This window comes from Pelecanus crispus, chromosome 6 (genome assembly GCF_030463565.1).
Source record: "Pelecanus crispus isolate bPelCri1 chromosome 6, bPelCri1.pri, whole genome shotgun sequence".
Taxonomy (NCBI): Eukaryota; Metazoa; Chordata; class Aves; order Pelecaniformes; family Pelecanidae; genus Pelecanus; species Pelecanus crispus.
The window spans coordinates 61,495,169-61,519,787 of NC_134648.1; the positions used below are offsets into that span (position 1 = coordinate 61,495,169).

At 39.1% G+C, this 24,619-nt stretch overlaps 1 protein-coding gene across 2 annotated transcripts in view; it reads left to right on the top strand.

Annotated features, from left to right (window-relative positions):
• The window catches only part of DYNC1H1 (dynein cytoplasmic 1 heavy chain 1), a 46,059-nt gene extending 21,440 nt beyond the window's left edge, over positions 1-24,619 (top strand). Inside the window, exons 34-79 of one of the 2 annotated variants that reach the window (XM_075712492.1) lie at positions 68-224; positions 638-865; positions 1,099-1,329; positions 1,460-1,600; positions 1,862-2,095; positions 2,682-2,888; positions 2,986-3,107; positions 3,486-3,651; positions 3,889-4,052; positions 4,329-4,458; positions 5,243-5,376; positions 5,647-5,761; positions 5,884-6,045; positions 6,122-6,336; positions 6,423-6,627; positions 6,766-6,939; positions 7,036-7,155; positions 7,285-7,405; positions 8,036-8,231; positions 8,890-9,007; positions 9,984-10,199; positions 10,760-10,972; positions 11,158-11,285; positions 11,673-11,826; positions 12,604-12,750; positions 12,831-12,981; positions 13,190-13,443; positions 13,617-13,751; positions 13,849-13,943; positions 14,035-14,209; positions 15,656-15,731; positions 16,927-17,087; positions 17,365-17,476; positions 17,558-17,618; positions 18,000-18,123; positions 18,470-18,583; positions 18,853-19,023; positions 19,221-19,438; positions 19,629-19,732; positions 20,123-20,334; positions 21,184-21,337; positions 22,134-22,276; positions 22,677-22,845; positions 23,200-23,327; positions 23,777-23,923; positions 24,236-24,619. In XM_075712492.1, the coding sequence (XP_075568607.1) occupies positions 68-224; positions 638-865; positions 1,099-1,329; positions 1,460-1,600; positions 1,862-2,095; positions 2,682-2,888; positions 2,986-3,107; positions 3,486-3,651; positions 3,889-4,052; positions 4,329-4,458; positions 5,243-5,376; positions 5,647-5,761; positions 5,884-6,045; positions 6,122-6,336; positions 6,423-6,627; positions 6,766-6,939; positions 7,036-7,155; positions 7,285-7,405; positions 8,036-8,231; positions 8,890-9,007; positions 9,984-10,199; positions 10,760-10,972; positions 11,158-11,285; positions 11,673-11,826; positions 12,604-12,750; positions 12,831-12,981; positions 13,190-13,443; positions 13,617-13,751; positions 13,849-13,943; positions 14,035-14,209; positions 15,656-15,731; positions 16,927-17,087; positions 17,365-17,476; positions 17,558-17,618; positions 18,000-18,123; positions 18,470-18,583; positions 18,853-19,023; positions 19,221-19,438; positions 19,629-19,732; positions 20,123-20,334; positions 21,184-21,337; positions 22,134-22,276; positions 22,677-22,845; positions 23,200-23,327; positions 23,777-23,905 (7,084 nt within the window). In that variant the 3' untranslated portion in view covers positions 23,906-23,923; positions 24,236-24,619. Of the gene's footprint in view, positions 1-67; positions 225-637; positions 866-1,098; positions 1,330-1,459; positions 1,601-1,861; positions 2,096-2,681; positions 2,889-2,985; positions 3,108-3,485; positions 3,652-3,888; positions 4,053-4,328; positions 4,459-5,242; positions 5,377-5,646; positions 5,762-5,883; positions 6,046-6,121; positions 6,337-6,422; positions 6,628-6,765; positions 6,940-7,035; positions 7,156-7,284; positions 7,406-8,035; positions 8,232-8,889; positions 9,008-9,983; positions 10,200-10,759; positions 10,973-11,157; positions 11,286-11,672; positions 11,827-12,603; positions 12,751-12,830; positions 12,982-13,189; positions 13,444-13,616; positions 13,752-13,848; positions 13,944-14,034; positions 14,210-15,655; positions 15,732-16,926; positions 17,088-17,364; positions 17,477-17,557; positions 17,619-17,999; positions 18,124-18,469; positions 18,584-18,852; positions 19,024-19,220; positions 19,439-19,628; positions 19,733-20,122; positions 20,335-21,183; positions 21,338-22,133; positions 22,277-22,676; positions 22,846-23,199; positions 23,328-23,776 lie in introns of both variants that reach the window. The other variant, XM_075712491.1, reaches the window with a different exon arrangement.

Genomic DNA, 24,619 nt, shown 5'->3' on the forward strand with positions numbered 1-24,619 from the left:
TGCCATGGATAATCTGGCCTTACTGAGTCTTTGTTCTCTACTGTAATAAATATTTCGTTTAATGTAGAATCATAGACAATGTGAGAGGTGAACTACAAAAACGTCAGTGGATTATCTTTGATGGTGATGTAGACCCTGAATGGGTTGAGAACTTGAACTCTGTTTTGGATGACAACAAACTACTGACTCTGCCAAATGGAGAACGTCTCAGCCTTCCACCAAATGTAATGTTACTTTTTTTACATTATGTTTATGTGCTGTCCTATAAACCTTGTTGCTTTTGCTTTAATCCATACTAGTGTTGTCCCTCTTTCTCATCACAAGCAGAGTAATACTGATGTCGGGTAGTGGTTTGCTGGAGTTAGGAGCTTCTGTGGAAACAAACGTTTCACATTATACTTACTCTGACCCTGTAAGACAAACTTTGTGGATTATATAAAAGTCTAGGGTAACAGTCAATAATGATGAACTTAACCTTAGGATAGTTTAATACTGCTGTTGATTATTCAGAGGCTAAATACAAATTAACTTATTTTAAAAGGTCTGCTGGTTTTTGGGAGGGAGTTTCTTGTTTTGTTTTACTTTTGGTTGGTTGGTTGTTTTTTACTTCAAACTCTTGTTCTAAATTACTCTTCAGGTACGTATCATGTTTGAGGTACAGGATCTGAAATACGCCACTTTGGCTACTGTGTCAAGGTGTGGTATGGTCTGGTTCAGTGAGGATGTTCTCAGTACAGACATGATATTCAACAACTTCCTGGCCAGACTAAGAAACATTCCTCTGGATGAAGGTGAGGAGGAAGCTCAGCGAAGGCGAAAGGGCAAAGAAGACGAGGGAGAAGAAGCAGCATCCCCAATGTTACAGGTATAACTTAGATTCCATTATGGGGTAACATAGTAAGAATGCTTGTATTACAAGTAGTACGGTATACTTAAAATTTATGACAGCCTATCATAGAAAAGCTGACTTCCTCTTTATATTTTTTCTTTTCTTTTTTAAGAATATTAAAATATGAAGCATTTCAAACCTTAAGCAAAATTACTTCCTGCTGCCTGGTAATCAAATGTGCTCTGAGCAGTCTTTGTCTCCCCCAACAGATTCAGAGAGATGCTGCAACAATAATGCAGCCATATTTCACGTCTAATGGCCTGGTAACTAAAGCACTTGAACATGCTTTCAAGTTGGAGCATATTATGGATCTCACCCGCTTGCGCTGTCTTGGTTCTCTGTTCTCCATGTTGCATCAAGCTTGCCGCAATGTAGCCCAGTACAATGCCAATCATCCAGACTTTCCAATGCAGATAGATCAATTAGAGCGTTACATCCAGGTAAATACAACATGCTGCTAAGTGACTGCTGTGTTTGACTTGTCAGTATAGCAGCTAGATTTGATTTATTTTTCATTAAGTTTTGTTCCATTACTCTAAAACCAATGGGTGCTTTTGCTGCTTCTTACAGAGGTACCTGGTCTATGCAATACTCTGGTCCCTTTCTGGAGACAGTCGTTTGAAAATGAGAGCAGAGCTGGGAGAATACATTAGGAGAATCACCACTGTGCCACTGCCGACTGCACCCAACATACCTATAATTGACTATGAGGTAAACCTTACTTACGCTAGAAGTGTTGCTCTTTTGCGTTCCTAAAAGCTTGCTTTAGACTTTGGAGATGAAACTGGAAAATAAAATGCTAGACTATCTTAAATTTTACAGTTTCACAGTTCAGTGAACACGCTGCCTGTTGAAACACATCAAATTTGATGCTACAAACTATTCTGTCGTTTAAAAAAATATATATTCTCTTAACTAAGGTTGAGCTATATTCCTGTTCTAAATTGTTTGATCATGGTTTTGTGCACCTAGGTGTCCATTACAGGTGAATGGGTGCCGTGGCAATCCAAGGTTCCTCAAATTGAAGTTGAGACTCACAAAGTTGCAGCTCCTGATGTGGTTGTACCAACTCTAGATACCGTTCGCCATGAAGCATTGCTGTATACTTGGCTGGCAGAACACAAACCTCTTGTACTGTGTGGCCCACCAGGTTCTGGGAAGACCATGACCCTCTTCAGTGCTCTCAGAGCTCTGCCTGACATGGAGGTACACGAGTGTGTCTCTGTGTGTGTGCATATGCATGCGTGATTGACAGAGTAGTACCGAGTCTCTTATCTCCTTAAAGATCAAAGCAGTCTTGATTTAGCATGGAAGTTATTTGCTAGCCAGAATTCAGTGATACCTCCACCTCAGTCAGTCATGCTATACACAGCAAAAAATTACATTGAGCAGAATCTAAATTTATGTCTCAAGATCCTTAACCTAAAAGCTACTTCCTTCCTGTGCCGCTTCAATACTGCAGGAGCATTCCACTATTTAGTATTTAAAACCTGTGGTAATGTTTAAGAATAGTTCTCATTCTTCAGTGTATTTAGGTGGAGTAACGGTTATATGAAGCTGTGATGTTCTAAGTACAAGGCTCGGCAGGAGGTGTTGCTGCATGATAAATGGAGAACCTGCAAGTGGGAAGCAAACAGTATACAGTCAGAATACAGGCAGTAACCTGAAATACAGATTGTATATGTACTTCCACAGTGGAAAGCCAACCATACCTGTTTTCAGGACTCTTGATATGCTCTCTTTCAAGCCTTAGTGTATTTTAACTATTTCTTTTCACTGTTCTCTTTTTAAGGTGGTTGGACTCAACTTTTCTAGTGCTACCACTCCAGAACTGCTCTTGAAAACTTTTGATCACTACTGTGAGTACAGGCGTACACCTAATGGAGTGGTGCTGGCTCCTGTGCAGTTAGGAAAGTGGCTGGTGCTGTTCTGTGATGAAATCAACTTGCCAGACATGGATAAGTATGGCACACAGAGAGTCATATCCTTCATTAGACAGGTTTGTTTTTCTTTGTTAATCAACTATATCATAACAGTTATTTTTCAGGGAAATACAATGATCCACTGATTTTATTTTACTCCCCGCCTCCCCCCAGATGGTGGAACATGGAGGGTTCTATCGTACATCAGACCAGACATGGGTGAAACTGGAAAGAATTCAGTTTGTTGGTGCATGTAATCCACCTACTGATCCTGGAAGAAAACCTCTCTCACATAGGTAATGTATCTAGTAAACTATATAGCAACAGATTAGGGGTTAAAATTGAAGCATTGACTATGTAATCTGTTCTTAATACACTCATTTAACACAAGCTGTGCTGAAGTTATGTTCCTTCCTTTTGAACTAACTGCTGGTTGGTTCTTATCCTGCCAGACAGCCAGTGGACTCATTGTTACGCTTCTTGAATAACCTGTCTAAAATGCTGTGGATACTTCGGAATGCTTTTTGGTCCGAGTCACTAAGGAGCAATCAAACCAACTGCAGTTACTGCTGATAATTTTGAATCAAGCAGTTATTTAATTTTGGAAAAAGATAATGAAAATAGTACAGACTGTAATTTGACCTTCTGCGCTATGTGATATGCTAATCTTTCAGATTTTTACGACATGTTCCTGTGGTTTATGTGGACTATCCTGGACCAGCTTCGCTTACTCAGATATATGGAACATTCAATCGTGCAATGCTAAGGCTGATCCCATCACTTCGCACATATGCAGAACCTCTCACTGCTGCTATGGTAGAATTCTACACGATGTCTCAGGTAATTCGTTGAATACAACCCCAAATTCTAATTAGAAGTCTTCCTTTTATGCTGAATCACTTAACATGCATGGTTTGTCTTTCATATGGTTAATATGTGTGCGAGAACTCAACTAGTTACTTGAGTTCTGGTCAAAGCCACTGAATGACACCAGCAAAGTAATATCATGCAACACAAGAGCTGTACAAATATAGTGCAACTTTGGGATGAAGTAACTAATTATATTTGAATTTTTAGGAGAGGTTTACTCAAGACACACAGCCACACTACATCTATTCGCCTCGTGAAATGACTCGATGGGTGAGAGGTATATTCGAAGCATTAAGACCACTAGAAACCTTACCAGTTGAAGGCCTTATCAGGATTTGGGCCCATGAAGCCTTACGTCTTTTCCAAGACAGGTAAATTAAACATGAGATGGGGGGCAAAAAAAAAAAAAAAAAAGTGCAAAATTAATTTTCCCCACTCCTTGTCAGTCTTTATTAGAAGACCAAACTGAAGTGTGTTGCATGTTAAATAGCTGGAATACAAATGAGAATATTTCCCTTCGCTTTAACGTAACACTACTGGGAGTCGTATCTGTGCAAAGCACAATTTAGTGGTGGCACCACCATGTGATGTGACTACATCCTCCCGTTACAGAGGATTTGTAGTTACTGACTTTTCTCTTTTTCCAGACTTGTAGAAGACGAGGAGAGACGCTGGACTGATGAGAACATTGATATGGTTGCTCTGAAGCACTTCCCCAATATTGACAAAGAAAAAGCTATGAGCAGACCTATCTTATACAGCAACTGGCTGTCAAAGGTAAAAATAACTAACTAAATAAAAGTAAATAGTTTGGGAGCAACTGAGTGATGCAGCCCATAGGATTATATTAACATGATAATTGGTGCCCATCATTTTGTTAAACTGATCTCTAAGAAGTTCTCATTATGATTATCTGAAGCGAACTCAACCACAAAGTTAATAGCTGTTATGCCAGGGATACAATTGTAAGATCTACCATAGTAGATAAAGGGAGTATTAAATAATATTTCTTGAGAACAGATAACACTCCCAGAAAGTTGCTGTGAGTTAGTGCTTATGGAATCTCTTGGATAAGGCAGTGACCCTTGAACAACGTTGATATTGTAAATTTTATGGTGGACTGTTTCTTGCAACCTGAAGTGATCCAGCTGGGCAATCTGTAGAAATCCCACTGGGTCAAGGTGAAAGTCCATCTTACCTGCTACCTATCTCTGTGACCAATAGCAAATGCCTAGGAAAGGCTCTTTAAAATAAATTGGGGTAGTGAGGAGGGAGTAAGTCTGTCGCACTACTTCCAAGTCTATTCAGTGACTGGCAGGACAGGCTTAACCTATGATAGGTTCAGTAGGTAACAGTGTTTAAACCCCATGCCACTATCTGTGGCACTCTAAGCTGTGGACATGTTCCTGTGCAAGTTAAATGAGTACATCGTTCTTAAGCTTTTGTAGGGGGTTGCTACTTTAAGTATTCTAATAGTTCTGTTTTCATCTACTCATAAATTGATCCCTAACCAAAATTACCTTAATTTTAAATTCCATACTGTATTTACTGATTCTTCTAGGATTATATTCCAGTGGATCAAGAAGAATTAAGAGACTATGTGAAAGCTAGGCTTAAAGTCTTTTATGAAGAAGAACTTGATGTACCACTTGTTCTGTTCAATGAAGTCTTGGATCATGTGTTAAGAATTGACCGGTAAGTGAAGACTTCAGTTGCTGCTCATACAAATAGTATTTAGAGAGTATTTATTCTAAAATAGAGTAGCCTGAGTACAAACTAAGTAAGAATGGAGCATGATCCCATTGTTGTCCATAGATTATCTACTTCTGGCCTCCAGATAGCAGGATCCTAGCTGGAAAGATGTGTCAGTTTTGGTACTAACTTGAAGTTTAGATGAGAAAGGAAAAGCTTCAGTAAGTTGATAGTACTTGATCAAAACATACTTGCTTATGTGCTTTTTTCCAGAATCTTCCGTCAGCCACAAGGTCATTTGCTGCTTATTGGAGTCAGTGGAGCAGGGAAAACAACTCTCTCGCGATTTGTTGCCTGGATGAACGGTTTGAGCGTCTACCAAATTAAGGTTGGCGTACTAGTTTCACTTAAAGCCTGTTAGTCAAAGCTCACGCTTTTTGAATATTGACCCCTAAAAATCCCCTTAAAAGCTAAACCAAAATGTTAATAGCCAATGTTAAATCTTACTAGGTTCACAGAAAATACACAGGTGAAGATTTTGATGAAGATCTTAGGACAGTATTGAGACGTTCTGGCTGTAAAAATGAAAAAATAGCTTTTATAATGGATGAGTCGAATGTGTTGGATTCTGGATTCCTGGAGAGAATGAACACTCTCCTAGCCAATGGAGAGGTAAGAAGATTTTAAGTAAATACTTTAAGCACCTTTTTACAACTATAAACTACAACAAAACTATCTTTTGAATTAGGTTCCTGGTCTCTTTGAAGGAGATGAATATGCCACCCTCATGACTCAGTGTAAAGAAGGAGCACAGAAAGAAGGTTTAATGTTAGATTCACATGAAGAACTCTACAAATGGTTCACCAGCCAAGTTATTCGCAATCTCCATGTTGTGTTCACTATGAATCCATCTTCTGAGGGCCTGAAGGACAGGGCAGCTACCTCTCCTGCGCTCTTCAACAGGTAATTGCTGTATATTCCAACATGCATTACAAATACTGTTAAAACAGTACTTTTTGGGAAGGCTTCACAACTGCTTTGTATTTCAGGTGTGTCTTGAACTGGTTTGGAGACTGGTCAACTGAGGCACTGTACCAAGTTGGCAAAGAGTTCACAAGCAAAATGGATCTTGAGAAACCAAATTATATTGTGCCCGATTATATGCCAGTTGTGTATGATAAGCTACCACAACCACCATCACACAGGGAAGCTATTGTTAATAGTTGTGTGTTTGTTCATCAGACTCTCCATCAGGTATGTTTTTATTACATTGCTTAACTTGTGTTGATCTCCAGGCCCCAGCATCATGCACCAGTTTCCTAAAAAGAATGGTCTTTGCATTTGAATAGGTTTAAAACCAATGCGTAATCTACAATTCCTTCTTCCCTAAAGGCTAATGCTCGTCTGGCAAAACGAGGAGGCAGAACCATGGCAATCACACCACGCCACTATTTAGACTTCATCAACCATTATGCCAACTTGTTCAATGAGAAACGAAGTGAATTGGAGGAACAGCAAATGCATTTGAACGTTGGCCTTAGAAAAATCAAGGAAACAGTTGATCAGGTACATATCTTTAAAACTTTGCCCTTTATAAGGCTGGAGTGATTGAATAGATCCCCATGCTTAATCTGAATTCTCCCATGTTACAATCTATCTCAGGTGGAAGAATTGCGGCGTGACCTAAGAATAAAGAGTCAGGAACTGGAAGTGAAGAATGCAGCAGCCAATGACAAGTTAAAAAAGATGGTGAAAGATCAGCAGGAAGCTGAGAAGAAAAAGGTAAGAATCTTTGTTAAATCTTTGTGTGTAGTGAGTATTTTTATTTACAAAACAGAGCCTGCAGAACATGTGCTGGAAGAAGTGCAACTTCTAAAAAAGCACTATTTTGTCTGTGAAACTTCCTCCTAGGTCATGAGCCAGGAGATTCAGGAACAGCTGCACAAGCAGCAGGAGGTCATTGCAGACAAGCAGATGAGTGTGAAAGAAGATCTTGACAAGGTGGAGCCTGCTGTCATTGAAGCTCAGAATGGTATGTTAGCACCTGAAGAGATCACACTGTGGGATTTGATCCAAAACTGAAGTCTATGGGAATGCTTTTTGGTGCGGTCTGAGTTGGTCCTGCCTAACAGAACTGTAGGCTCTTAGCATGGAGCTGAACAGTGTTGAAGAAATTCCTAATCTTTGAGCTCTGATTTTGTGCTGTTTATAGTACTGAGCTGATACTTGATACTCCTTTTATGGCTTGTGGCTTCATTTTTGGCAGACCAGCTCTAGTTATTTATTCAGTCTATGTATTCATAAAGAAACCTCATGATCAGAAAGACCACTGATGCCTTATTACTGCACAGACAGCATACAATCAAGCTGTCCATTTATTAAACTGGACAGAGGAGTCATTGCTTATAATAAAGCTTGAAGTGAATGGTTTTTAGGCAGCAGAGTAAGTTGCCTGTAGCCAGTTGGCAAGTTGTCATTCACAAAAGTTTATCTAGTGATACAGTAGTTTGAATGTTTTCTACTACTATCTGCTTCTCTGATAATCTCAAATTCCTTTTGAGACTCTTGAAGCATTTTTACTAATCCACGGTACTTTAACAGACTTTGTTGACTGTTCATTTTCTTCCCAATCAACATTCATCATCTTTCTGGCACTGGTTAGCTGTGAAATCGATAAAGAAACAGCATCTGGTAGAGGTTCGTTCTATGGCTAATCCACCTGCAGCAGTGAAGCTAGCACTGGAGTCCATCTGCCTACTACTGGGTGAAAGTACAACTGACTGGAAACAAATACGTTCCATCATCATGAGAGAGAATTTCATTCCAACCATTGTTAACTTCTCCGCTGAGGAAATCAGGTAAAGTGCAAGTGTGAATTATTTATTTGAATAAACTATTCACAAAGATATGGAAGGTCTTAACTGGACTTTTCTCTGTGTAATTGCTTTAGTAGCACTTGACTTCTTGTGAGACTAATTTACTGTAATCAATGTGAAGTGGTACAGGAAACGGCCTACTGAAGCAAAGGTGTGTTATGCAAACTGGGACAAAACAGCTGCTGTTGAGTAACTTCAAGGCATGGAGTAACATGCAAAGCGGTGTGTTGCTGTCCAAAGCCACATTATTACTTGAAGGTTGTTATGCAGCAATAACAGACCAGATTGCTGAGGGCTTTATCCAGGCTGACCTCCTAGCTGGCTCTGAATCTAAGCAGGAGGTCAGACCAGAGACCTCCTGAATTCCCTTCCAACCCCAAATTTTTCTGAGCAGAGTTAAGCCATTTGTGAGTGACTAATCCTAAAATATTGTTAAATGCCTTTTATCACCCGTAAGCTGTAATTTCTGAAACCACGTCTTGAACTAATTAAAACATCTTGGCTACCAGTCAGCAAAACTACTAGAAAATTATCATGTCAACTGTGGAAGGCAGGCCTGATAAAGAGATACTGAACACCTGTGTGCTGACATACAGTATACAGTCTACTCACACTGTCTCTAAAAACTTTTCCCTTGCAGTGATGCCATCCGGGAGAAGATGAAGAAAAACTACCTATCAAATCCAAGTTACAACTATGAAATTGTAAACAGAGCATCACTGGCCTGCGGGCCAATGGTGAAATGGGCAATTGCACAGGTAAAGTCCGTACTGTGGGAAAGCAAACACAAGGTGAAGAGTGGGCCTGAAGGCATATAACAGTATCTAAAGGCTCTGAATCTGTCTCTGTTCACCTAAATATTGCAACCTATTCTGGTTCAAAGAAATCAGTAAAAGGCTCACATGAATGCCTTTGGGCCCTGTAGTACTGTGCCAGAGAACTAATGGCCAGTTGTGATACAGCTGTTGCACCAAGAAACTTTAGGTAAACCATAGCCGATCCTTTGTGTATGTAGTGTCATTCTACAGGACAATAGATTTCTCAGCTGGAAAATGCAATCTTCTTAATGAAACTTATGCAGTCTAATGTCTTGCTTCAGAGTGGGGCACACTTGCATGTAGCTCTGTTAAGGTCTTTTAGGCAGACTTTTAAATACTTGACTAGTTTCCTAAAGGAATAGGCTTTTGGGAAGATGCCCCTGGACTGAGATATCCGAGGATGGTTTCACTTGCCTGTTGGTGTTCAATACAGCAGTATGCTTGACTTGTTAAAACTGTGCCTGCTATGAATGGCATGATGTGTAGAGACTCTGTTTAGCTTGAATCTTGCCAATAGGTTCTATGCTGATTGTTCTGTGGCTTGGCTATACTCAATTCTTTACTAAGAAAGGCAGAGTAGCTCAGTACTGGCATGGACACCCAATCAAGTATTTATGCAAAACAGTGCTGTACACTACTTAGTGTGGTCTCAGCCTTTCAGATGACTTCCTGTAAGTCTACAGAGCAGTAAAAGGATCTTGCAAAAAGCAGTTATTTTTGTGTCTGGGCATGGTTTAAACTAGAGTTCTAGGGATCAATGAACAGTCCTAAGTTTCTGTTAAGTAGCTATTAATTCTTATACAAGTTGCAAGTACCTAAGCTTGAAAAGATGCAATTGATAATATATACCTGAATGCTGCGGCTCTTGTTAACACATGGTTTTGGAAAGTATAAAGGGCCTGTTTACTGTTTACAGCTGAACTATGCCGATATGTTGAAGAGAGTAGAACCTCTACGCAATGAACTGCAGAAGCTGGAGGATGATGCCAAAGACAACCAGCAGAAAGCAAATGAAGTAGAGCAGATGATTCGTGATCTTGAGGCCAGTATTGCCCGTTACAAAGAAGAATACGCAGTACTGATTTCAGAGGCTCAAGCTATTAAGGCAGACTTGGCTGCTGTAGAAGCAAAAGTAAGACTTTTATATATCAGTAGTTTTCTGTTCTTTAATCTTTGACAGTCAGAAATGGAACCATTCTTCAAACCTGTGAGCAGACTTGGTTGCTTTCCCTGTGCATTGCATCTGAGCTGTCTGTTTCATCCCTGGATCTCACGAACTTCTTAAGCTACTGAAACATGGCTGGAGTTAGAAATACCAACTCATGTTGCCAGTTGATTAATGAGACAGTTCGCGTAAGGCTTAAAATAACTGGGAAGCCTTTGGAATGAGGCATGGATGTAGTGTAATTATAATGTCTTAACTGGACTTCATTGGGGGGGCGGAATTCCCAATGTACTTGATCTAATTATTAGCATGTCACTAGTATGCCAGCACTTACACTTCTAAATTCTTCCAAATAACAGTTGAATACCAACATAATAAATTAACACTGAAGTGGAAAAACACCAATTTAATTTCATTCTGAGCCTTTAAATTTAACTTGGGCCTTGAGTCAATATAAGTGTCCCCAGAGATATCTAATACTATAACAAGTTATCATCTAAAGAGACTACTTCACCACTTATTTCTAGGTAAACCGTAGCACAGCTCTTCTGAAGAGTCTTTCTGCTGAACGTGAAAGATGGGAAAAGACAAGTGAAACTTTCAAGAACCAGATGTCCACTATTGCAGGAGACTGTTTACTTTCAGGAGCTTTTATTGCCTATGCTGGCTATTTTGATCAGCAGATGCGTCAGAATCTGTTCACTACGTGGTCTCACCATTTGCAGCAAGCAAATATCCAGGTAAAGATACGGTCATGAGAAGTTAACCATAAATCAATTTACTGCAACAGTTAAAGAAGTTTTAAGATTGCTAAGTAAAAAGCTATTGGAAAAGAATACCTTGCAGAGCTGCATATACTCAAAACATCTTCACCAGCTAGGTGGAGAATCTCTACTCAAATACTAACCATATGTACTTCTTGCAGTTCCGTACAGACATTGCAAGGACAGAGTACCTTTCCAATGCAGATGAGCGGCTTCGCTGGCAAGCAAGTTCTCTACCTGCAGATGACCTGTGCACTGAGAATGCCATCATGCTCAAGCGGTTCAATAGGTATTTCAGTCTAAGATGTAGAATTCTAAAGCAATATTCTCACAGCAGGCTGGGTTTTGCACCTATCAAAGAATCACAGTAACTCTTTCAAAGCACTGTTTCACTGTTGTGGGAGCATCTAATGTTTGTAAAAGCTTCTCATCTTTGCATTTTTGTTATGCTTAGCTGTTAAAATAATTTGGCTTGAACTGAAGCCATTTTGTTGTCCAAATACAGGCTTACCTTTCAAAACCGAACTGAAGTCAGTCATTGAACCTGGCCAACTTACTCCTTCAATATACAAGCTTTTAGAGTTGAGACTAGTAATGCAACCTAAATGCATAAAACTGCTCAGAGGCTATCTACATTCAAAACCCAAATAATGGAAGTGTTTTATTACTAACTTAGGTATCCATTGATCATCGATCCCTCTGGGCAAGCTACAGAGTTTATCATGAATGAATATAAAGACCGTAAGATAACTCGTACTAGTTTCTTGGATGATGCTTTCAGGAAGAACTTGGAAAGTGCCTTGAGATTTGGTAACCCACTTCTGGTACAGGTTAGTTGCATGATCATGTAGAAACTATTCAAAAATTGTTGAATTCTGCCCTACTAGAAAAGTTTGCAATTGTTCTGTTAGTAAGATGCAAAAAACTTTATTTTCAAGCTGTAATTTAACAAGTAAACTAGTACTGAGTGATATGTGAGGTGTTAGCTGAGAAAAATATTAGTGAGATAAACACAGTCAAAAGAAGGTATTTCCTTTTCCCACTAATTTAAGATCAAATGCTTTTATTTTCAAATGATCTTTACTTCCACTCTGTAAAATGACTTGCAACCTCTCTGTTCTTTTGTTCTCATATGCTATCTCTAGTTGTAGATAATAGCACCTAATATGGCTAGTTATCTAGAATTGAATCTATTCTGAGTAGCAGGAAGAAGTTTCAGTAATACAAAGAAATCGGTAACTGTAGGAATAGTTGATGTACACTTGAGATGGATCTATTTTTTGTTTCTTAGTATGGAAATGGGAAGACAAAGGATTAGCTCACAGATAAGATCAGTAACCATTGCATGTGCTGCTTAGAATAGGGCTTATTATGTATTAGAGCTAATACAATAATACTACTCCCCTACTGACATTTTTTATGGTAATAGCCTAAACTCTGTGCTTGTGTAGCTCAACTACAAATCTAAAGTGGAGATACCTTCTGATCTATATTCAAAACCAACCACAAATTGATTGCTACCAGACCTTTAAGCCCCAGTTGGATCGGGATTTTTAGGTTGAGACACTTGCAAGAAACAGAATCTCTCAACACATCTCTGCTTCTAGGATGTGGAGAGCTATGATCCAGTTCTGAATCCTGTTCTGAATCGTGAAGTCCGGAGAACTGGAGGCAGAGTTCTGATTACTCTGGGAGACCAAGATATTGATCTGTCACCATCCTTCGTTATCTTCCTCTCCACCAGAGATCCAACAGTAAGTAAAACAAAAGGCTGTCCTGCTGTAGAAATGGTATGTCAGAGAGCTGAGAAAGTTTTTCATGTTTCTTGTGACAGGTTGAATTCCCACCGGACCTCTGCTCTCGTGTTACATTTGTGAACTTTACAGTAACTCGCAGCAGCTTGCAGAGCCAGTGTCTGAATGAAGTCCTGAAAGCTGAAAGACCAGATGTTGATGAAAAACGTTCTGACCTCCTCAAGCTTCAGGGTATGCTTACCAAAATTAAAGTAACTTCCTCCTGTTCTAAAAGAATGCAGTGGTTTTACTGTAGCTATAGAAATACACAGTGAAATATCTTTATAGCTAATATTCTTCCTTTTTTAGAATGTCCTGTGGCAAAGCATACACAATTCATGTAATTCTTAAAAACTAACACGTTTATACAATATATAACTGAATTTTTCTTCTAATTAAGGTGAATTCCAGCTGCGCTTGCGTCAGTTAGAAAAATCCCTACTACAAGCGCTTAATGAAGTGAAGGGACGTATCCTGGATGACGACACCATCATTACTACTCTCGAGAACCTGAAGAAGGAAGCAGCAGAGGTCACCAGAAAAGTAGAAGAGACTGATATTGTCATGCAAGAAGTGGAGACTGTTTCTCAGCAGTACTTGCCTCTTTCTACAGCATGCAGCAGTATCTACTTTACTATGGAATCACTGAAACAGGTAGGATGAGCTGTTCCTCCTACCAGAAGCTTCATGTATTTACTGTTCAAAGCTATAAATAGGCACTGCGTAATTCCAGCCCTGGCTGCTGTATTGCAGTTTGGTAGGCATAAGCCATTAACTGTCAAACAGTAGGACTCTAGAGAGCAAAACCAAACTCTTTTGTCTTTCAGATACATTTCCTGTACCAATACTCTCTCCAGTTTTTCTTGGACATCTATCACAATGTCTTGTATGAGAACCCAAATCTGAAGGGAATTACAGATCATACCCAGCGGCTGTCAATCATCACAAAGGATCTCTTTCAGGTTCAATTTTTTAATTAGTAAATGTAGTTCTTCAATCATTTTTGAAGGTCAGAGTTCAAGGCTTCTTATGCTGCTAACTTCACTGTTTTGTTGGTAGGTGGCTTTCAATAGAGTGGCACGTGGCATGCTGCATCAAGATCATATAACATTTGCTATGTTGCTGGCCCGGATTAAACTGAAAGGCACTATTGGGTAAACATTTGTTTTCTCGCTTCACTTTAGTTGAAAAGGGAGGGATGCCTGGAAGGCACCTAGCTAACGTCATCTTTTCCCTTAACATTAGGGAGCCTACGTATGATGCAGAATTCCAGCATTTCTTGAGAGGGAAGGAGATTGTACTAAACACTGCATCTCTCCCAAAAATCAATGGTTTGACTGTAGAGCAAACAGAAGCAATGATGAGGTTGAGCTGCCTTCCTGCATTTAAGGACCTTGTTTCAAAAGTTCAAGCTGATGAGGTAAGTGTTGGCTAGGGTTTGTTTCTGCACTAAACTACCTGGTAAAGCTTTTTAGGTGTCTGTTTTAAGAGCTTTGTGCTTACAAGTAAGCTCTCCTAGTATGAGAAAGGAAGCCTTACAGATTAACTAGTTGTAGTTGTTGTGGAAATGAATGTTCTTACTTCATTTGTAATCAAGCTATGAAACTTGGGTTGTAAATACCAGCATTGTTCATCACTCGGCTTTGGAAGCAGCTTCACCATTCATCTGACTTTGCGGTCAGCTTTGGTTCCTGTGGTAGCAGAAAGTGTGATACTGCATGTCTTTTACTGTATCACTGTTGTGTGATAATTATGCAGTAGACGGGAGCAGCCCAAGCTATACATAACATCATTATGGTGGGCTCTTGGACAGTACTATTTGGAATAAATTTGGGTAGTGCTCAGCTGCTGAATGCTTCGTTCCTTCTAATGACCAAAGTGTTCTAAGAATATATCTGTCCTGACTGTGAACTGCATGTTCCAAAATATGTCCATATCTTAAATAGTATCTGTTTCATTGCCCTGCCTAGTTTTTATATTGAAAGTTGAATTTTCTTTGCTGCACCTAATTTTCCTCAAATTCTTCAACCTGGGGTAAAATAATGTATAGCTTGGGCTGGGACTTGGTAGAGATCTGTAGAATCAAGGGTGCTGGAGGCAATGCAGAATTAGGGGATATCAGTGAAATGATTGGACACATATAAAGAAAGCATAATAAACTAGGCATAATTTGAGTTTTACATGTGGATTTTTGTTTAAAAAAAACCAGAATTTGGAGAAATTCATTGAAGAAGAATGACTTGAGAATTTACTAAATGTGCTGGTCAAATTGCAGTCTTGCTCAGGGAAACGTTCAAACCATTTATATATGAAACGCTCAAACCATTTATATGTAGAAGCCTTGGAAAAGACCAAACTGTGTTGAGTATTGGACAATATTTGGGGCTAAGTTTAATGTTTGACTTAATTTCTTTAATATAATAGTGCTTCTGTTTGACAGTGTTAGCCCTGTCTTATTTCTCAAGACTTACTTGTAATGGAAGCTCAAATGCTTCATCTGGTACTCAACCTAAATTTTTATTCTAAAGACAGATGATAAGATATGAGCATTAAATGGGAAAAATCTTAGGAACTTGTGCATTTCATTGTTTAAACATTTAGCTACTTATTAGAATTTTTAAAGATCTGTTTGCAAATGCAAAGCTAGCGAAGCTTGGACTGTACTAAGTTCAACCCTACCCTCGCAATCTTTGTTGCCTACTGGAAGTTGGTATGTAGCTGAAGACTTCTGCAGTACATTAAATTCTAGATTTTAAGGCTGAGATTGAACATCTCTGTTGCACCATGAACAGAACCTGCACCTTGCAGCAGATTTTTGATGCTGTGAAACTGCATTTCACGTTTTTTGCATTTTCTTTCAATATAGCAATTCTGTATCTGGCTGGATAGCAGTTCACCAGAGCAGACTGTACCATACCTTTGGACTGAAGAAAAACCTGCAAGTAAGTTAAGTTGCGGTATTGTCCACACCAGTCCTACTGTACTGACTTTAAGTAGAATTACTATGATTTTAAAGCAATTCTAAAGTAGAACTTTAATTTGGACCTTAATGCCTGGGAAAATTGTAAAGTTGGGATTGTGGAAGAATCTCAAGTCTGGTGGTTTTGGGTTTGGGGGGGGTGTTTGGGGATTTTTTGTTTGTTTGGTGTTGGGTTTTTTTGTTTTTGTGGTTTTGTTTTTTTTTTTTAAAAACCCAAACTTTTTTTAAGCAGTAGTCACTACACTTGGTTCCTGCACTTTAACCTGTGATGTGGTCTTTCACTGAGGGTGAAATATACCTCCACAGTCTCATTAGATTGAATAATAGTTTGGATTGACCTTAGTCATTGCAAATCTGGAGGCAGCTCAATACTCTAAAAAGCTCCAAGACACAGATTTTCTGAGGACAGGGCTGGTCTACTAGAATGTTTCCTCCTGCAGTTTTATCTAAGTATGAAGTATTAATTCTTGCTGCATTAGTGGTTAGTGCTAATTTGTTAAGAGTTAGAGCCTAAGGATAACCGTTGCCCTTCAGCTCCTCCCCTATCCGAAAGGTAACATTTGGAAATGTTTGTCATCTGTGAGCATTCAGGGCTCGCTCCTGTAGGTGGCTTTCTAAATTAAGGATTCTAAGCTTGTATTTACTAGCTACCATAAAGCTGCTTGACTGTTAACTGAAGCAACTCTAGGTTATCTATCCTATCCATGCTAGGCAAGTATATAATACTTCAAAATCTAGCAGAAAGGCAGATTATTGAATGAATGAGAAGATGTGAAGAGCTCTGTTGTCTCTGGAAGTTCAAATCACTTCGTGGCAATACTTCTAGACTGCAGATTTTGTAAACCAGTAGCATTTCAGTAGAATGCAAAGGCATCTTGTCAAGGTAGGCTTTTAAAGGGCTCACAGCATAAGCAATTGAGCAGGTAATTAAAATGTCACAGAAGACAAACCAACTGAAGTCTCTTTTGACTGTCAAAGTGAAGACAGAATATAAGGAATCCATTAATATGTTGTAACAGATCTTTCACAGGGATAATTAACTCTCCAAATACCTGGTTGTCAGAACAAGATGGGAAAAATTCAATGGAGAATTGAAAAGAGGAAGGTGTTGAGGATGTTTTCTTACCTGTCCATCTAATCCTGTCTCCCTTTTTCAGCTCCTATTGGACAAGCCATTCATCGCTTGCTTCTGATCCAGGCCTTCCGTCCAGATCGTTTGTTGGCGATGGCACATACCTTTGTTTCCACAAATCTTGGAGAGTCTTTCATGTCCATTATGGAGCAGCCTTTAGATCTGACACACATCGTAGATACAGAGGTAACCTGCTTGGTTTTGAAAGGCTAAAATCCTGAGGTGTAATGCTCAGTGCCACCTTGCATGGGTTCCATAGTGAGTAAAGCTATCCACTGGAAAATTTCTTCTATTTATCCTTCTCCCCAAGGTATGAAGAAGGGATTGCTTTCCTATTTGGCAATGTAAAACTAAGAGTAGCATAATGTCTTTAGCTGGCCAGAGGGAAGAAGAACTGAGCTTACTGCATTCTTGTATTCATGTAGTGACTTATTTGTATCCTCTTAAACTTCTTGGACAATAGGTGAAACCTAATACCCCTGTGCTGATGTGCTCAGTGCCTGGTTATGACGCCAGTGGTCATGTTGAAGACCTTGCAGCTGAGCAGAATACACAGATTACTTCTATTGCTATTGGTAAGAACATACCACATTTCATCATCTAAGCATAAATTAAATCGTTAGCAGTAAAAGCTTTAGCAATCTTCTGCCTTTTAGGTTCTGCTGAAGGGTTTAACCAAGCAGATAAAGCAATAAACACAGCAGTGAAATCTGGAAGGTAAGTTCTATCTCCTTTTTAGCTAGAATACTGTCTAGTAGAAAGGTAAGTGGTGGGGGGAGAGGGAAATAATCATTGGCTAAATAGGTAAAACTGGTTAAAGAAATTGGGACTGTCTTCTGAACTGAAATTTGTAAACTTAAGCACAGCTATTCACAACCTATTTGATTTAAATATTTTCAAGAGAAGTAGGTTGTATCTGCAAAACAGAAAAGTTATGCCATTTACAGTAGACTGTAACTGATTCTATGTAGAAGACAGATTTTAAAGAGGGAGGAAAAACTGTAGCATTAATACAACATTCTGTTACTTTTTGTGGTGATTATAGCCAGGATCCATAAGCTGTACACTAAAAAGCACTTGTTCTTCAAAACTTCACAGATGGGTAATGCTGAAGAACGTTCACCTGGCTCCTGGCTGGCTCATGCAACTAGAAAAGAAGCTGCATTCCCTACAACCCCATGCTTGCTTCAGACTCTTCCTTACCATGGAGATTAATCCAAAGGTAACACTGATCTGAAATTTGATGCTCTGATAGAATACTGGCTTGCAGAGCCAAGAGTGCTACCCAGGGAAGGTTTTCTCATTTCTACCTTTCTGCATTAAAGGAGGAGGAGAATACGTGCTTGTCAGGGTAGTTACTAGCCTTGGTTTCTGATAACTTAATTGTAGCTGAAAACTTCATACCATTCTTTCTGCTGTTTCCCCTACCCTTCCAAAGAAAGGCAGGACATCACTGTGTGTGCTCACAGCGAGGTTCTGAATCTAATGCAAACTGTGCTGTTAGAGGGATTTAATTTAGTGAAGGCTAAAGGAGTTGGATGTGAGTTCATTGATCTTTTCTCTCCTAGGTGCCAGTGAATTTGTTACGTGCTGGCCGAATCTTCGTGTTTGAACCTCCTCCTGGTGTAAAGGCAAATATGCTGAGGACTTTCAGTAGCATTCCGGTTTCTAGAATGTGCAAGGTAAGGCTGCGGCTTGTGTGGCTGAAAGGAAATGTCACGATGTGTTTGTTAAAATCTTACCTTAGAAAAAGATGATAAAACTTATATAGAATTTTTCTGTTCTCACAGAAATAAAGTAGTAGTTGCTCTTTCTGTTGGTCGAATGTATTCAGTTTTGGTAGCAATCTAGCATTAAGTCTGATTTTTTTTCTAGCCTTTTAGCAAGCTGTGATTATCAGTTCACTTGTGTAATAAGTGTATTTATTTTTTTTGTTCTCTCCACTTCTTAGTCTCCAAATGAGCGTGCTCGTTTATATTTCCTCCTTGCGTGGTTCCATGCCATTATCCAAGAGCGTTTGCGCTATGCCCCATTGGGTTGGTCCAAGAAGTATGAATTTGGAGAATCTGATCTGAGATCTGCCTGTGACACAGTAGATACATGGCTTGATGATACAGCAAAGGCAAGTAGCTTTGTGTACTTAGGTATAGGTAATACTTAGATTACTTAAGATCTTCAGTGAGGCAGTCTGTTCTGGAAGCATTTAGTAAGTTAGATAAGTAGGCTCAAATAACCTGGTGGCAATTTAACTTGATTCCTGTCTCAGAGGAGAGGTGAAAAGGATTGTTTCCTGCTAATTACATTGCATTTTATTTATAGGGCCGCCAAAACATCTCACCTGATAAAATCCCCTGGTCTGCATTAAAGACACTGATGGCACAGTCTATCTATGGAGGTCGCATCGATAATGAATTTGATCAACGTTTGTTAAACACTTTCTTGGAACGTCTGTTCACTACTTTAAGTTTTGATAGTGAATTCAAACTGGCTTGCAAAGTTGATGGACACAAAGATATTCAGATGCCAGATGGAATCAGGTATCATTTTTTCCTTATCCTGATCTCTGTGTACAACTTTTCTTTTTTAAAATTTAAAAAAAAAAGCCAAAACACCACCAACAGAAAAACCCTAACCTGTATCTCTGTGCTGGAATTTAGCTGTGTAAACATTTGTCTCAGGCAAAGAATGGGGAAACCTTCTAATGAATATTAAAACTCTGATTTGCAGGCGTGAAGAATTTGTCCAGTGGGTTGAGATGCTGCCAGACACACAAACGCCATCATGGCTGGGCCTGCCAAATAATGCAGAAAAAGTTCTTCTCACCACACAAGGTAAAATCAGAACTTTAACAATGTCTTGCATAGATTACCAGGCCACCGTTTTAACTAAAAAGCAGAAGAGAAATACAAATCCTACTGAAGAGGTAATAGCTTTCCCCTCCTCCCTCAACATAGTTGGTTTAACTTCTGCAAAGTAAAATGCTGGAGCAGTCCAAAAACTGACTAGAAGCTTGTGAATTAAACACTTGACTTTCCAGATGTCAAGCTCCCATCTTGATTCTGGAAAGCTTTATTGTTAGCTCTGGAGCCACCTATAGCTAGTCAGTTCTGTATCTTAGGTCTAGACTAGGGAAAAAGAAAAGTCCTAGTTCTTGCATGTAGTAGAATGTTTTTGCCTTGATGCCACTGCTTCTCTGACTAACAGCATATATGCTGTTTTAGGCATAGATATGATCAGTAAAATGCTGAAAATGCAGATGCTAGAGGATGAGGATGATCTAGCTTATGCAGAAACTGAGAAGAAGACAAGAACTGATTCTACATCAGATGGCCGCCCAGCCTGGATGAGAACACTGCATACCACAGCCTCTAACTGGCTTCACCTTATCCCACAGACTCTAAACCATCTGAAGCGAACTGTGGAAAACATTAAGGTAAGGACTAAGTTTTGTCTAACGTGAGCATAGGAAGTGCACAAATTCTGGGACGTTGGAAGTGCATTGTGATTTGCAAGTACTCATTAAACTGTGGTGGGGGACAATGGAACCTGCATCATTGCTGATTCTGACTGCCATAGCTATGTAATGCCCTGCTGCATTTCTTGAAATGCTCTTAAAAGTTGGTTTATGTATTCTGGGGGTTATTTGAAGAAATACAATGGCAAACTGTCTGTCCGAGGGTACCACTTCTGAAGCTTCTCTGTGATCAGGTAGCAAGAAACAAGTGCTTCCTGTTGTACTTCTAGCACACTGACTTGGTACTTACGATACTGCCTTTAGAGCCAGTGCACATCAATTACTGAGGGGAGATACGGCAGCAGCTTCTGCTAACTGGGAACAGAAATTGCAAGAGCTGGAGGAAACTTCTGAGATCTGGACAGTAGTACCCTAAGCTCTAACTCAGGAATAAGCTCCCCAATTGAATATGCCCATGATTGCCTAACTGCTTGTAAAGACTTACTCTGGGATAGTAGGCGAGAACCTTTTGTTGCTGTTTAAAAGAAATCCAGAGTTGATTGGAAGGAGCTGCAGTAGGCAGTTTGCATTAATCGTTCAACTAAGACTTCTACTTTCTTGCTTCTCCAAGGGAGAGGAGATTGTTGGTTCTAAAACAGTCTCTGCAATCATTTTCTGCACCGTAGACTGCATACTCGTGTTTAGTGCTTATAGTCACAGTGTCTGTGGTCAGTCCATACAGGATTTGAGGGTTGCTTTTTGTAGCAGTTTTCCAGCAAGAATCTTGAACTTTGATGTGCAACTTACTTTCAATGTTTTGACAATCAGGATCCTTTGTTCCGATTCTTTGAGAGAGAGGTGAAAATGGGAGCTAAGCTGCTTCAGGATGTTCGTCAGGACCTTGCAGATGTGGTTCAAGTGTGTGAAGGAAAAAAGAAACAAACCAACTATCTGCGTACACTTATAAATGAACTGGTGAAAGGTATGGTAATTCAAATTAGCATCTCCCAGTGCTCTCTTTGCCTCTTGCACTCTCTAAGATGGAGGCTATTATGCTCAGCAGCTTAAAAAAAATTGCAGGAAAATTGGGATTGACTTTACCATTTGACAGAAGGAATACTTTAAAGTCAAACATAAAATTCCAATTGGTTTGGTTTGGGATTTCAAGTTGAAGTAGGTAATATTAGGCTTTTTTGTACAGCTTATATCAGCAGCTTAATTTCTAAGCTGGAATCTTTCTCAATTCTTTCAGTCTCTGAATTATGATGGAACAAAGTTATTTATACCACAAAGTGAGTAATATTGCTCCTATAAAATCTAGAAAATATTCAAGTTCTCTAAACTTCTGTTTCAAGATTGTACATAAAGGTGGAATTTTCATAGACATCCTACTTCTAGTACGTGAAGGTCTGCTGTCTGCTTTGAACAAAAGCATTTCCTAAAACACAGACACTTGACCTCTTTAATTTTTTCTAAAGGATTCAAATCTTCACCACAGCTTGAAGATCAGTTACAGCAGTATATAGCTGTGTGTAACTGAAGTTGCTGTTGAAGGGTTTCTGTAACTGGATGGTATTTTAAATAAATACTAGATCTGAAGGCCATTTGTTTTGTAATCCTTGAAAGTTCTTTCACTTACTGAGGAGCCTTTTAAGATAGAGGCTGATGTCCTGGTCCAAGTCTTAAATGGCTATCGGGAGAGAAAGTAAAGTGTCAAAATAGTGTGTAATTCCAACTTGTATGCAAACAAGACTTAATTCTAATGACATTTTTCACAGGTATTTTGCCTCGTAGCTGGTCTCATTACACAGTGCCAGCTGGTATGACTGTTATTCAGTGGGTGTCTGACTTCAGTGAGCGCATTAAACAGCTGCAGAATATTTCCCAGGCAGCTGCTTCTGGTGGAGCAAAAGAACTAAAGGTATCTTGTGCTGACTTTTTCTAGAGGTTATACGTAATTCAGGTGGAGCTGTATAACTACTTCATGGAGTCTTCACATCAAGACTTCTAAATAGTTCCTCAGGCAAAACAACTTCAGTCAATATTCTCCAAAATGTGCTTGTAAATACTGTTGTATCTCCTGATCTCAAAATGGTGGGGCTTAGCAGGCTAACTGTTCATACAGATTAGAGGGAAACTTAGTATTTTAGAATGACAGTAGATGTAGCCTTAGAGCAAAAAGCAGTTTAGCAGTTACACAGTGTTCCAGTAGCAGCAAGAAAATTTTAGTGTAAGTAGATTGCTGAAGTAGTATTTATGATAACCATTAATTAATACTGCAGCTGATACCCTTTTTAAAAATTTTTTTCCCCCTCAAATAGAACATCCACGTGTGCCTTGGTGGCCTGTTTGTACCAGAGGCATATATTACTGCTACAAGACAATATGTTGCCCAAGCAAACAGTTGGTCCCTTGAAGAACTCTGTCTTGAGGTCAATGTTACAACTACACAGAATGCAGTACTGGATGCGTGCAGTTTTGGAGTGACAGGTAAACTTAAAGAAGGAGGTCCTTGCTCTAAAATATTTTCAGAAGCTTCTGGAATTAAATGGGCTGTATCAAATGAAGAAGATCATATCATTGAAAAGTTAATACACACTTTCTGAAGTTGTTTAAAGATTAGCTTGGCATTAGTAGGGAAGTACTTATAATGCTAGTAAATCTCAAGACACTCAGTATATATTTAAGCAGTATTGGATAGTGTATCTGCTACAACCTCTTTATTTTGTGGTATGAAATACTTATCTCTCATTTAGTGGCCTTAGCCTTTAAATGATACATGGGGAGACAGTCTTTGGATGTATTGAAAGCTCTTAGAACTCTAAAGTGTATTTCAATTTACAGGCCTGAAGCTGCAGGGAGCTACATGCAGTAATAACAAGCTGTCGCTTTCGAATGCTATTTCAACTGTACTGCCCATTACACAGCTTCGCTGGATCAAGCAGACAAATGCTGATAAAAAAGCAAATGTTGTAAGTACTGATAAAAATAATTTTAAAAAGAACTCTCATAATTAGATCTACCAAGTAGTTTTTTTCCTGAGGCTTTATGGATACTGTTATCGGGCACCACAAATCAAATTGTCTTTTTCTAATATTCTCAGTGTCAGTTGGTACCTAAATTCTGGGCTAGCAGCAAACAGACCTAGTGTTGACTAGGTCTTTCCTTTGTAGTTAGATAAGAAGGAGGAGAGGCATCCAAAAATACTAATGCTGTTCAGGCCAAAACTTGTATTTATATCTATAAAGAAGGTTGTGCTTTAGGTGAATTTATTAGGCTTGATTTTTTTCTCATATTTTGGGTATTGAGTTATCTGAGACTAAATTCCCATCTCATAAATACCATGTAGCATTATAGAAACTTCTCATGCTCTTCAGCTGCCTTAACATATCTCTTCTTCTATATTCATGTTTTTCCCCAGGTTACTTTACCAGTTTATCTGAACTTCACTCGTGCTGATCTCATTTTCACGGTTGACTTCGAAATAGCTACCAAGGAAGACCCTCGTAGCTTCTATGAACGTGGTGTTGCAGTTCTCTGCACCGAGTGAAAAGATTTGTTTTGACTGGTAATGCTGTAGTAATTGTCAGTGTTCTGTGTACTATTCACCTGTACCTTTTGTAGCCTGGTTAGGTTAGGCTGTCAGATGGATTTGTGTTAAGTTGACTAGAAAGGGGCAGTGCATTGGAAAGCTGGTAGGCTAGATTTCTTTGAAGGAAAACTGGATGAGATTTTTAGATGGTTATTCGTAGATGTGATACTTGATGGATCATATTATATGAAATAAAATCTATAGCAAGACTTTTGACTCTATTTCTGGAAATACAATTCTTACAATGATTTTTCTGGTCTGGAAAAACTGTACCTATGATCTTTTCAGAGAATAACAAGTAGTAAGTCAGTGGTCAAGCGTATCGTTGACCTTCATACAGCTCACTCAGCAGCTGGTTCAGCTAACCTCCAGTAACAAGAACCTTGGAATGTAAGTAAGTCTTCAGCACAGTAAGACACACAGCGTGACAATATCTGCTATGACATCTGATGACACTGCATGAATTATTTGCAGTGAACTGGCTGTTGCTTGAAGTAACCTGCTTTTACGCAGCTGCTGAGATGCATTCAGAAGCTAAAGTATCCTAAACAAGACTTTCTTGTCCTACTCTAATTAATTTTTTTCTGTGCTAAGTGGTTACCTCAGCGTGCTTCAGATGCTTGTTTCATTTGATGTCTGCTAGTTATTAAAATAAAGAATTCTTGCTGTCTA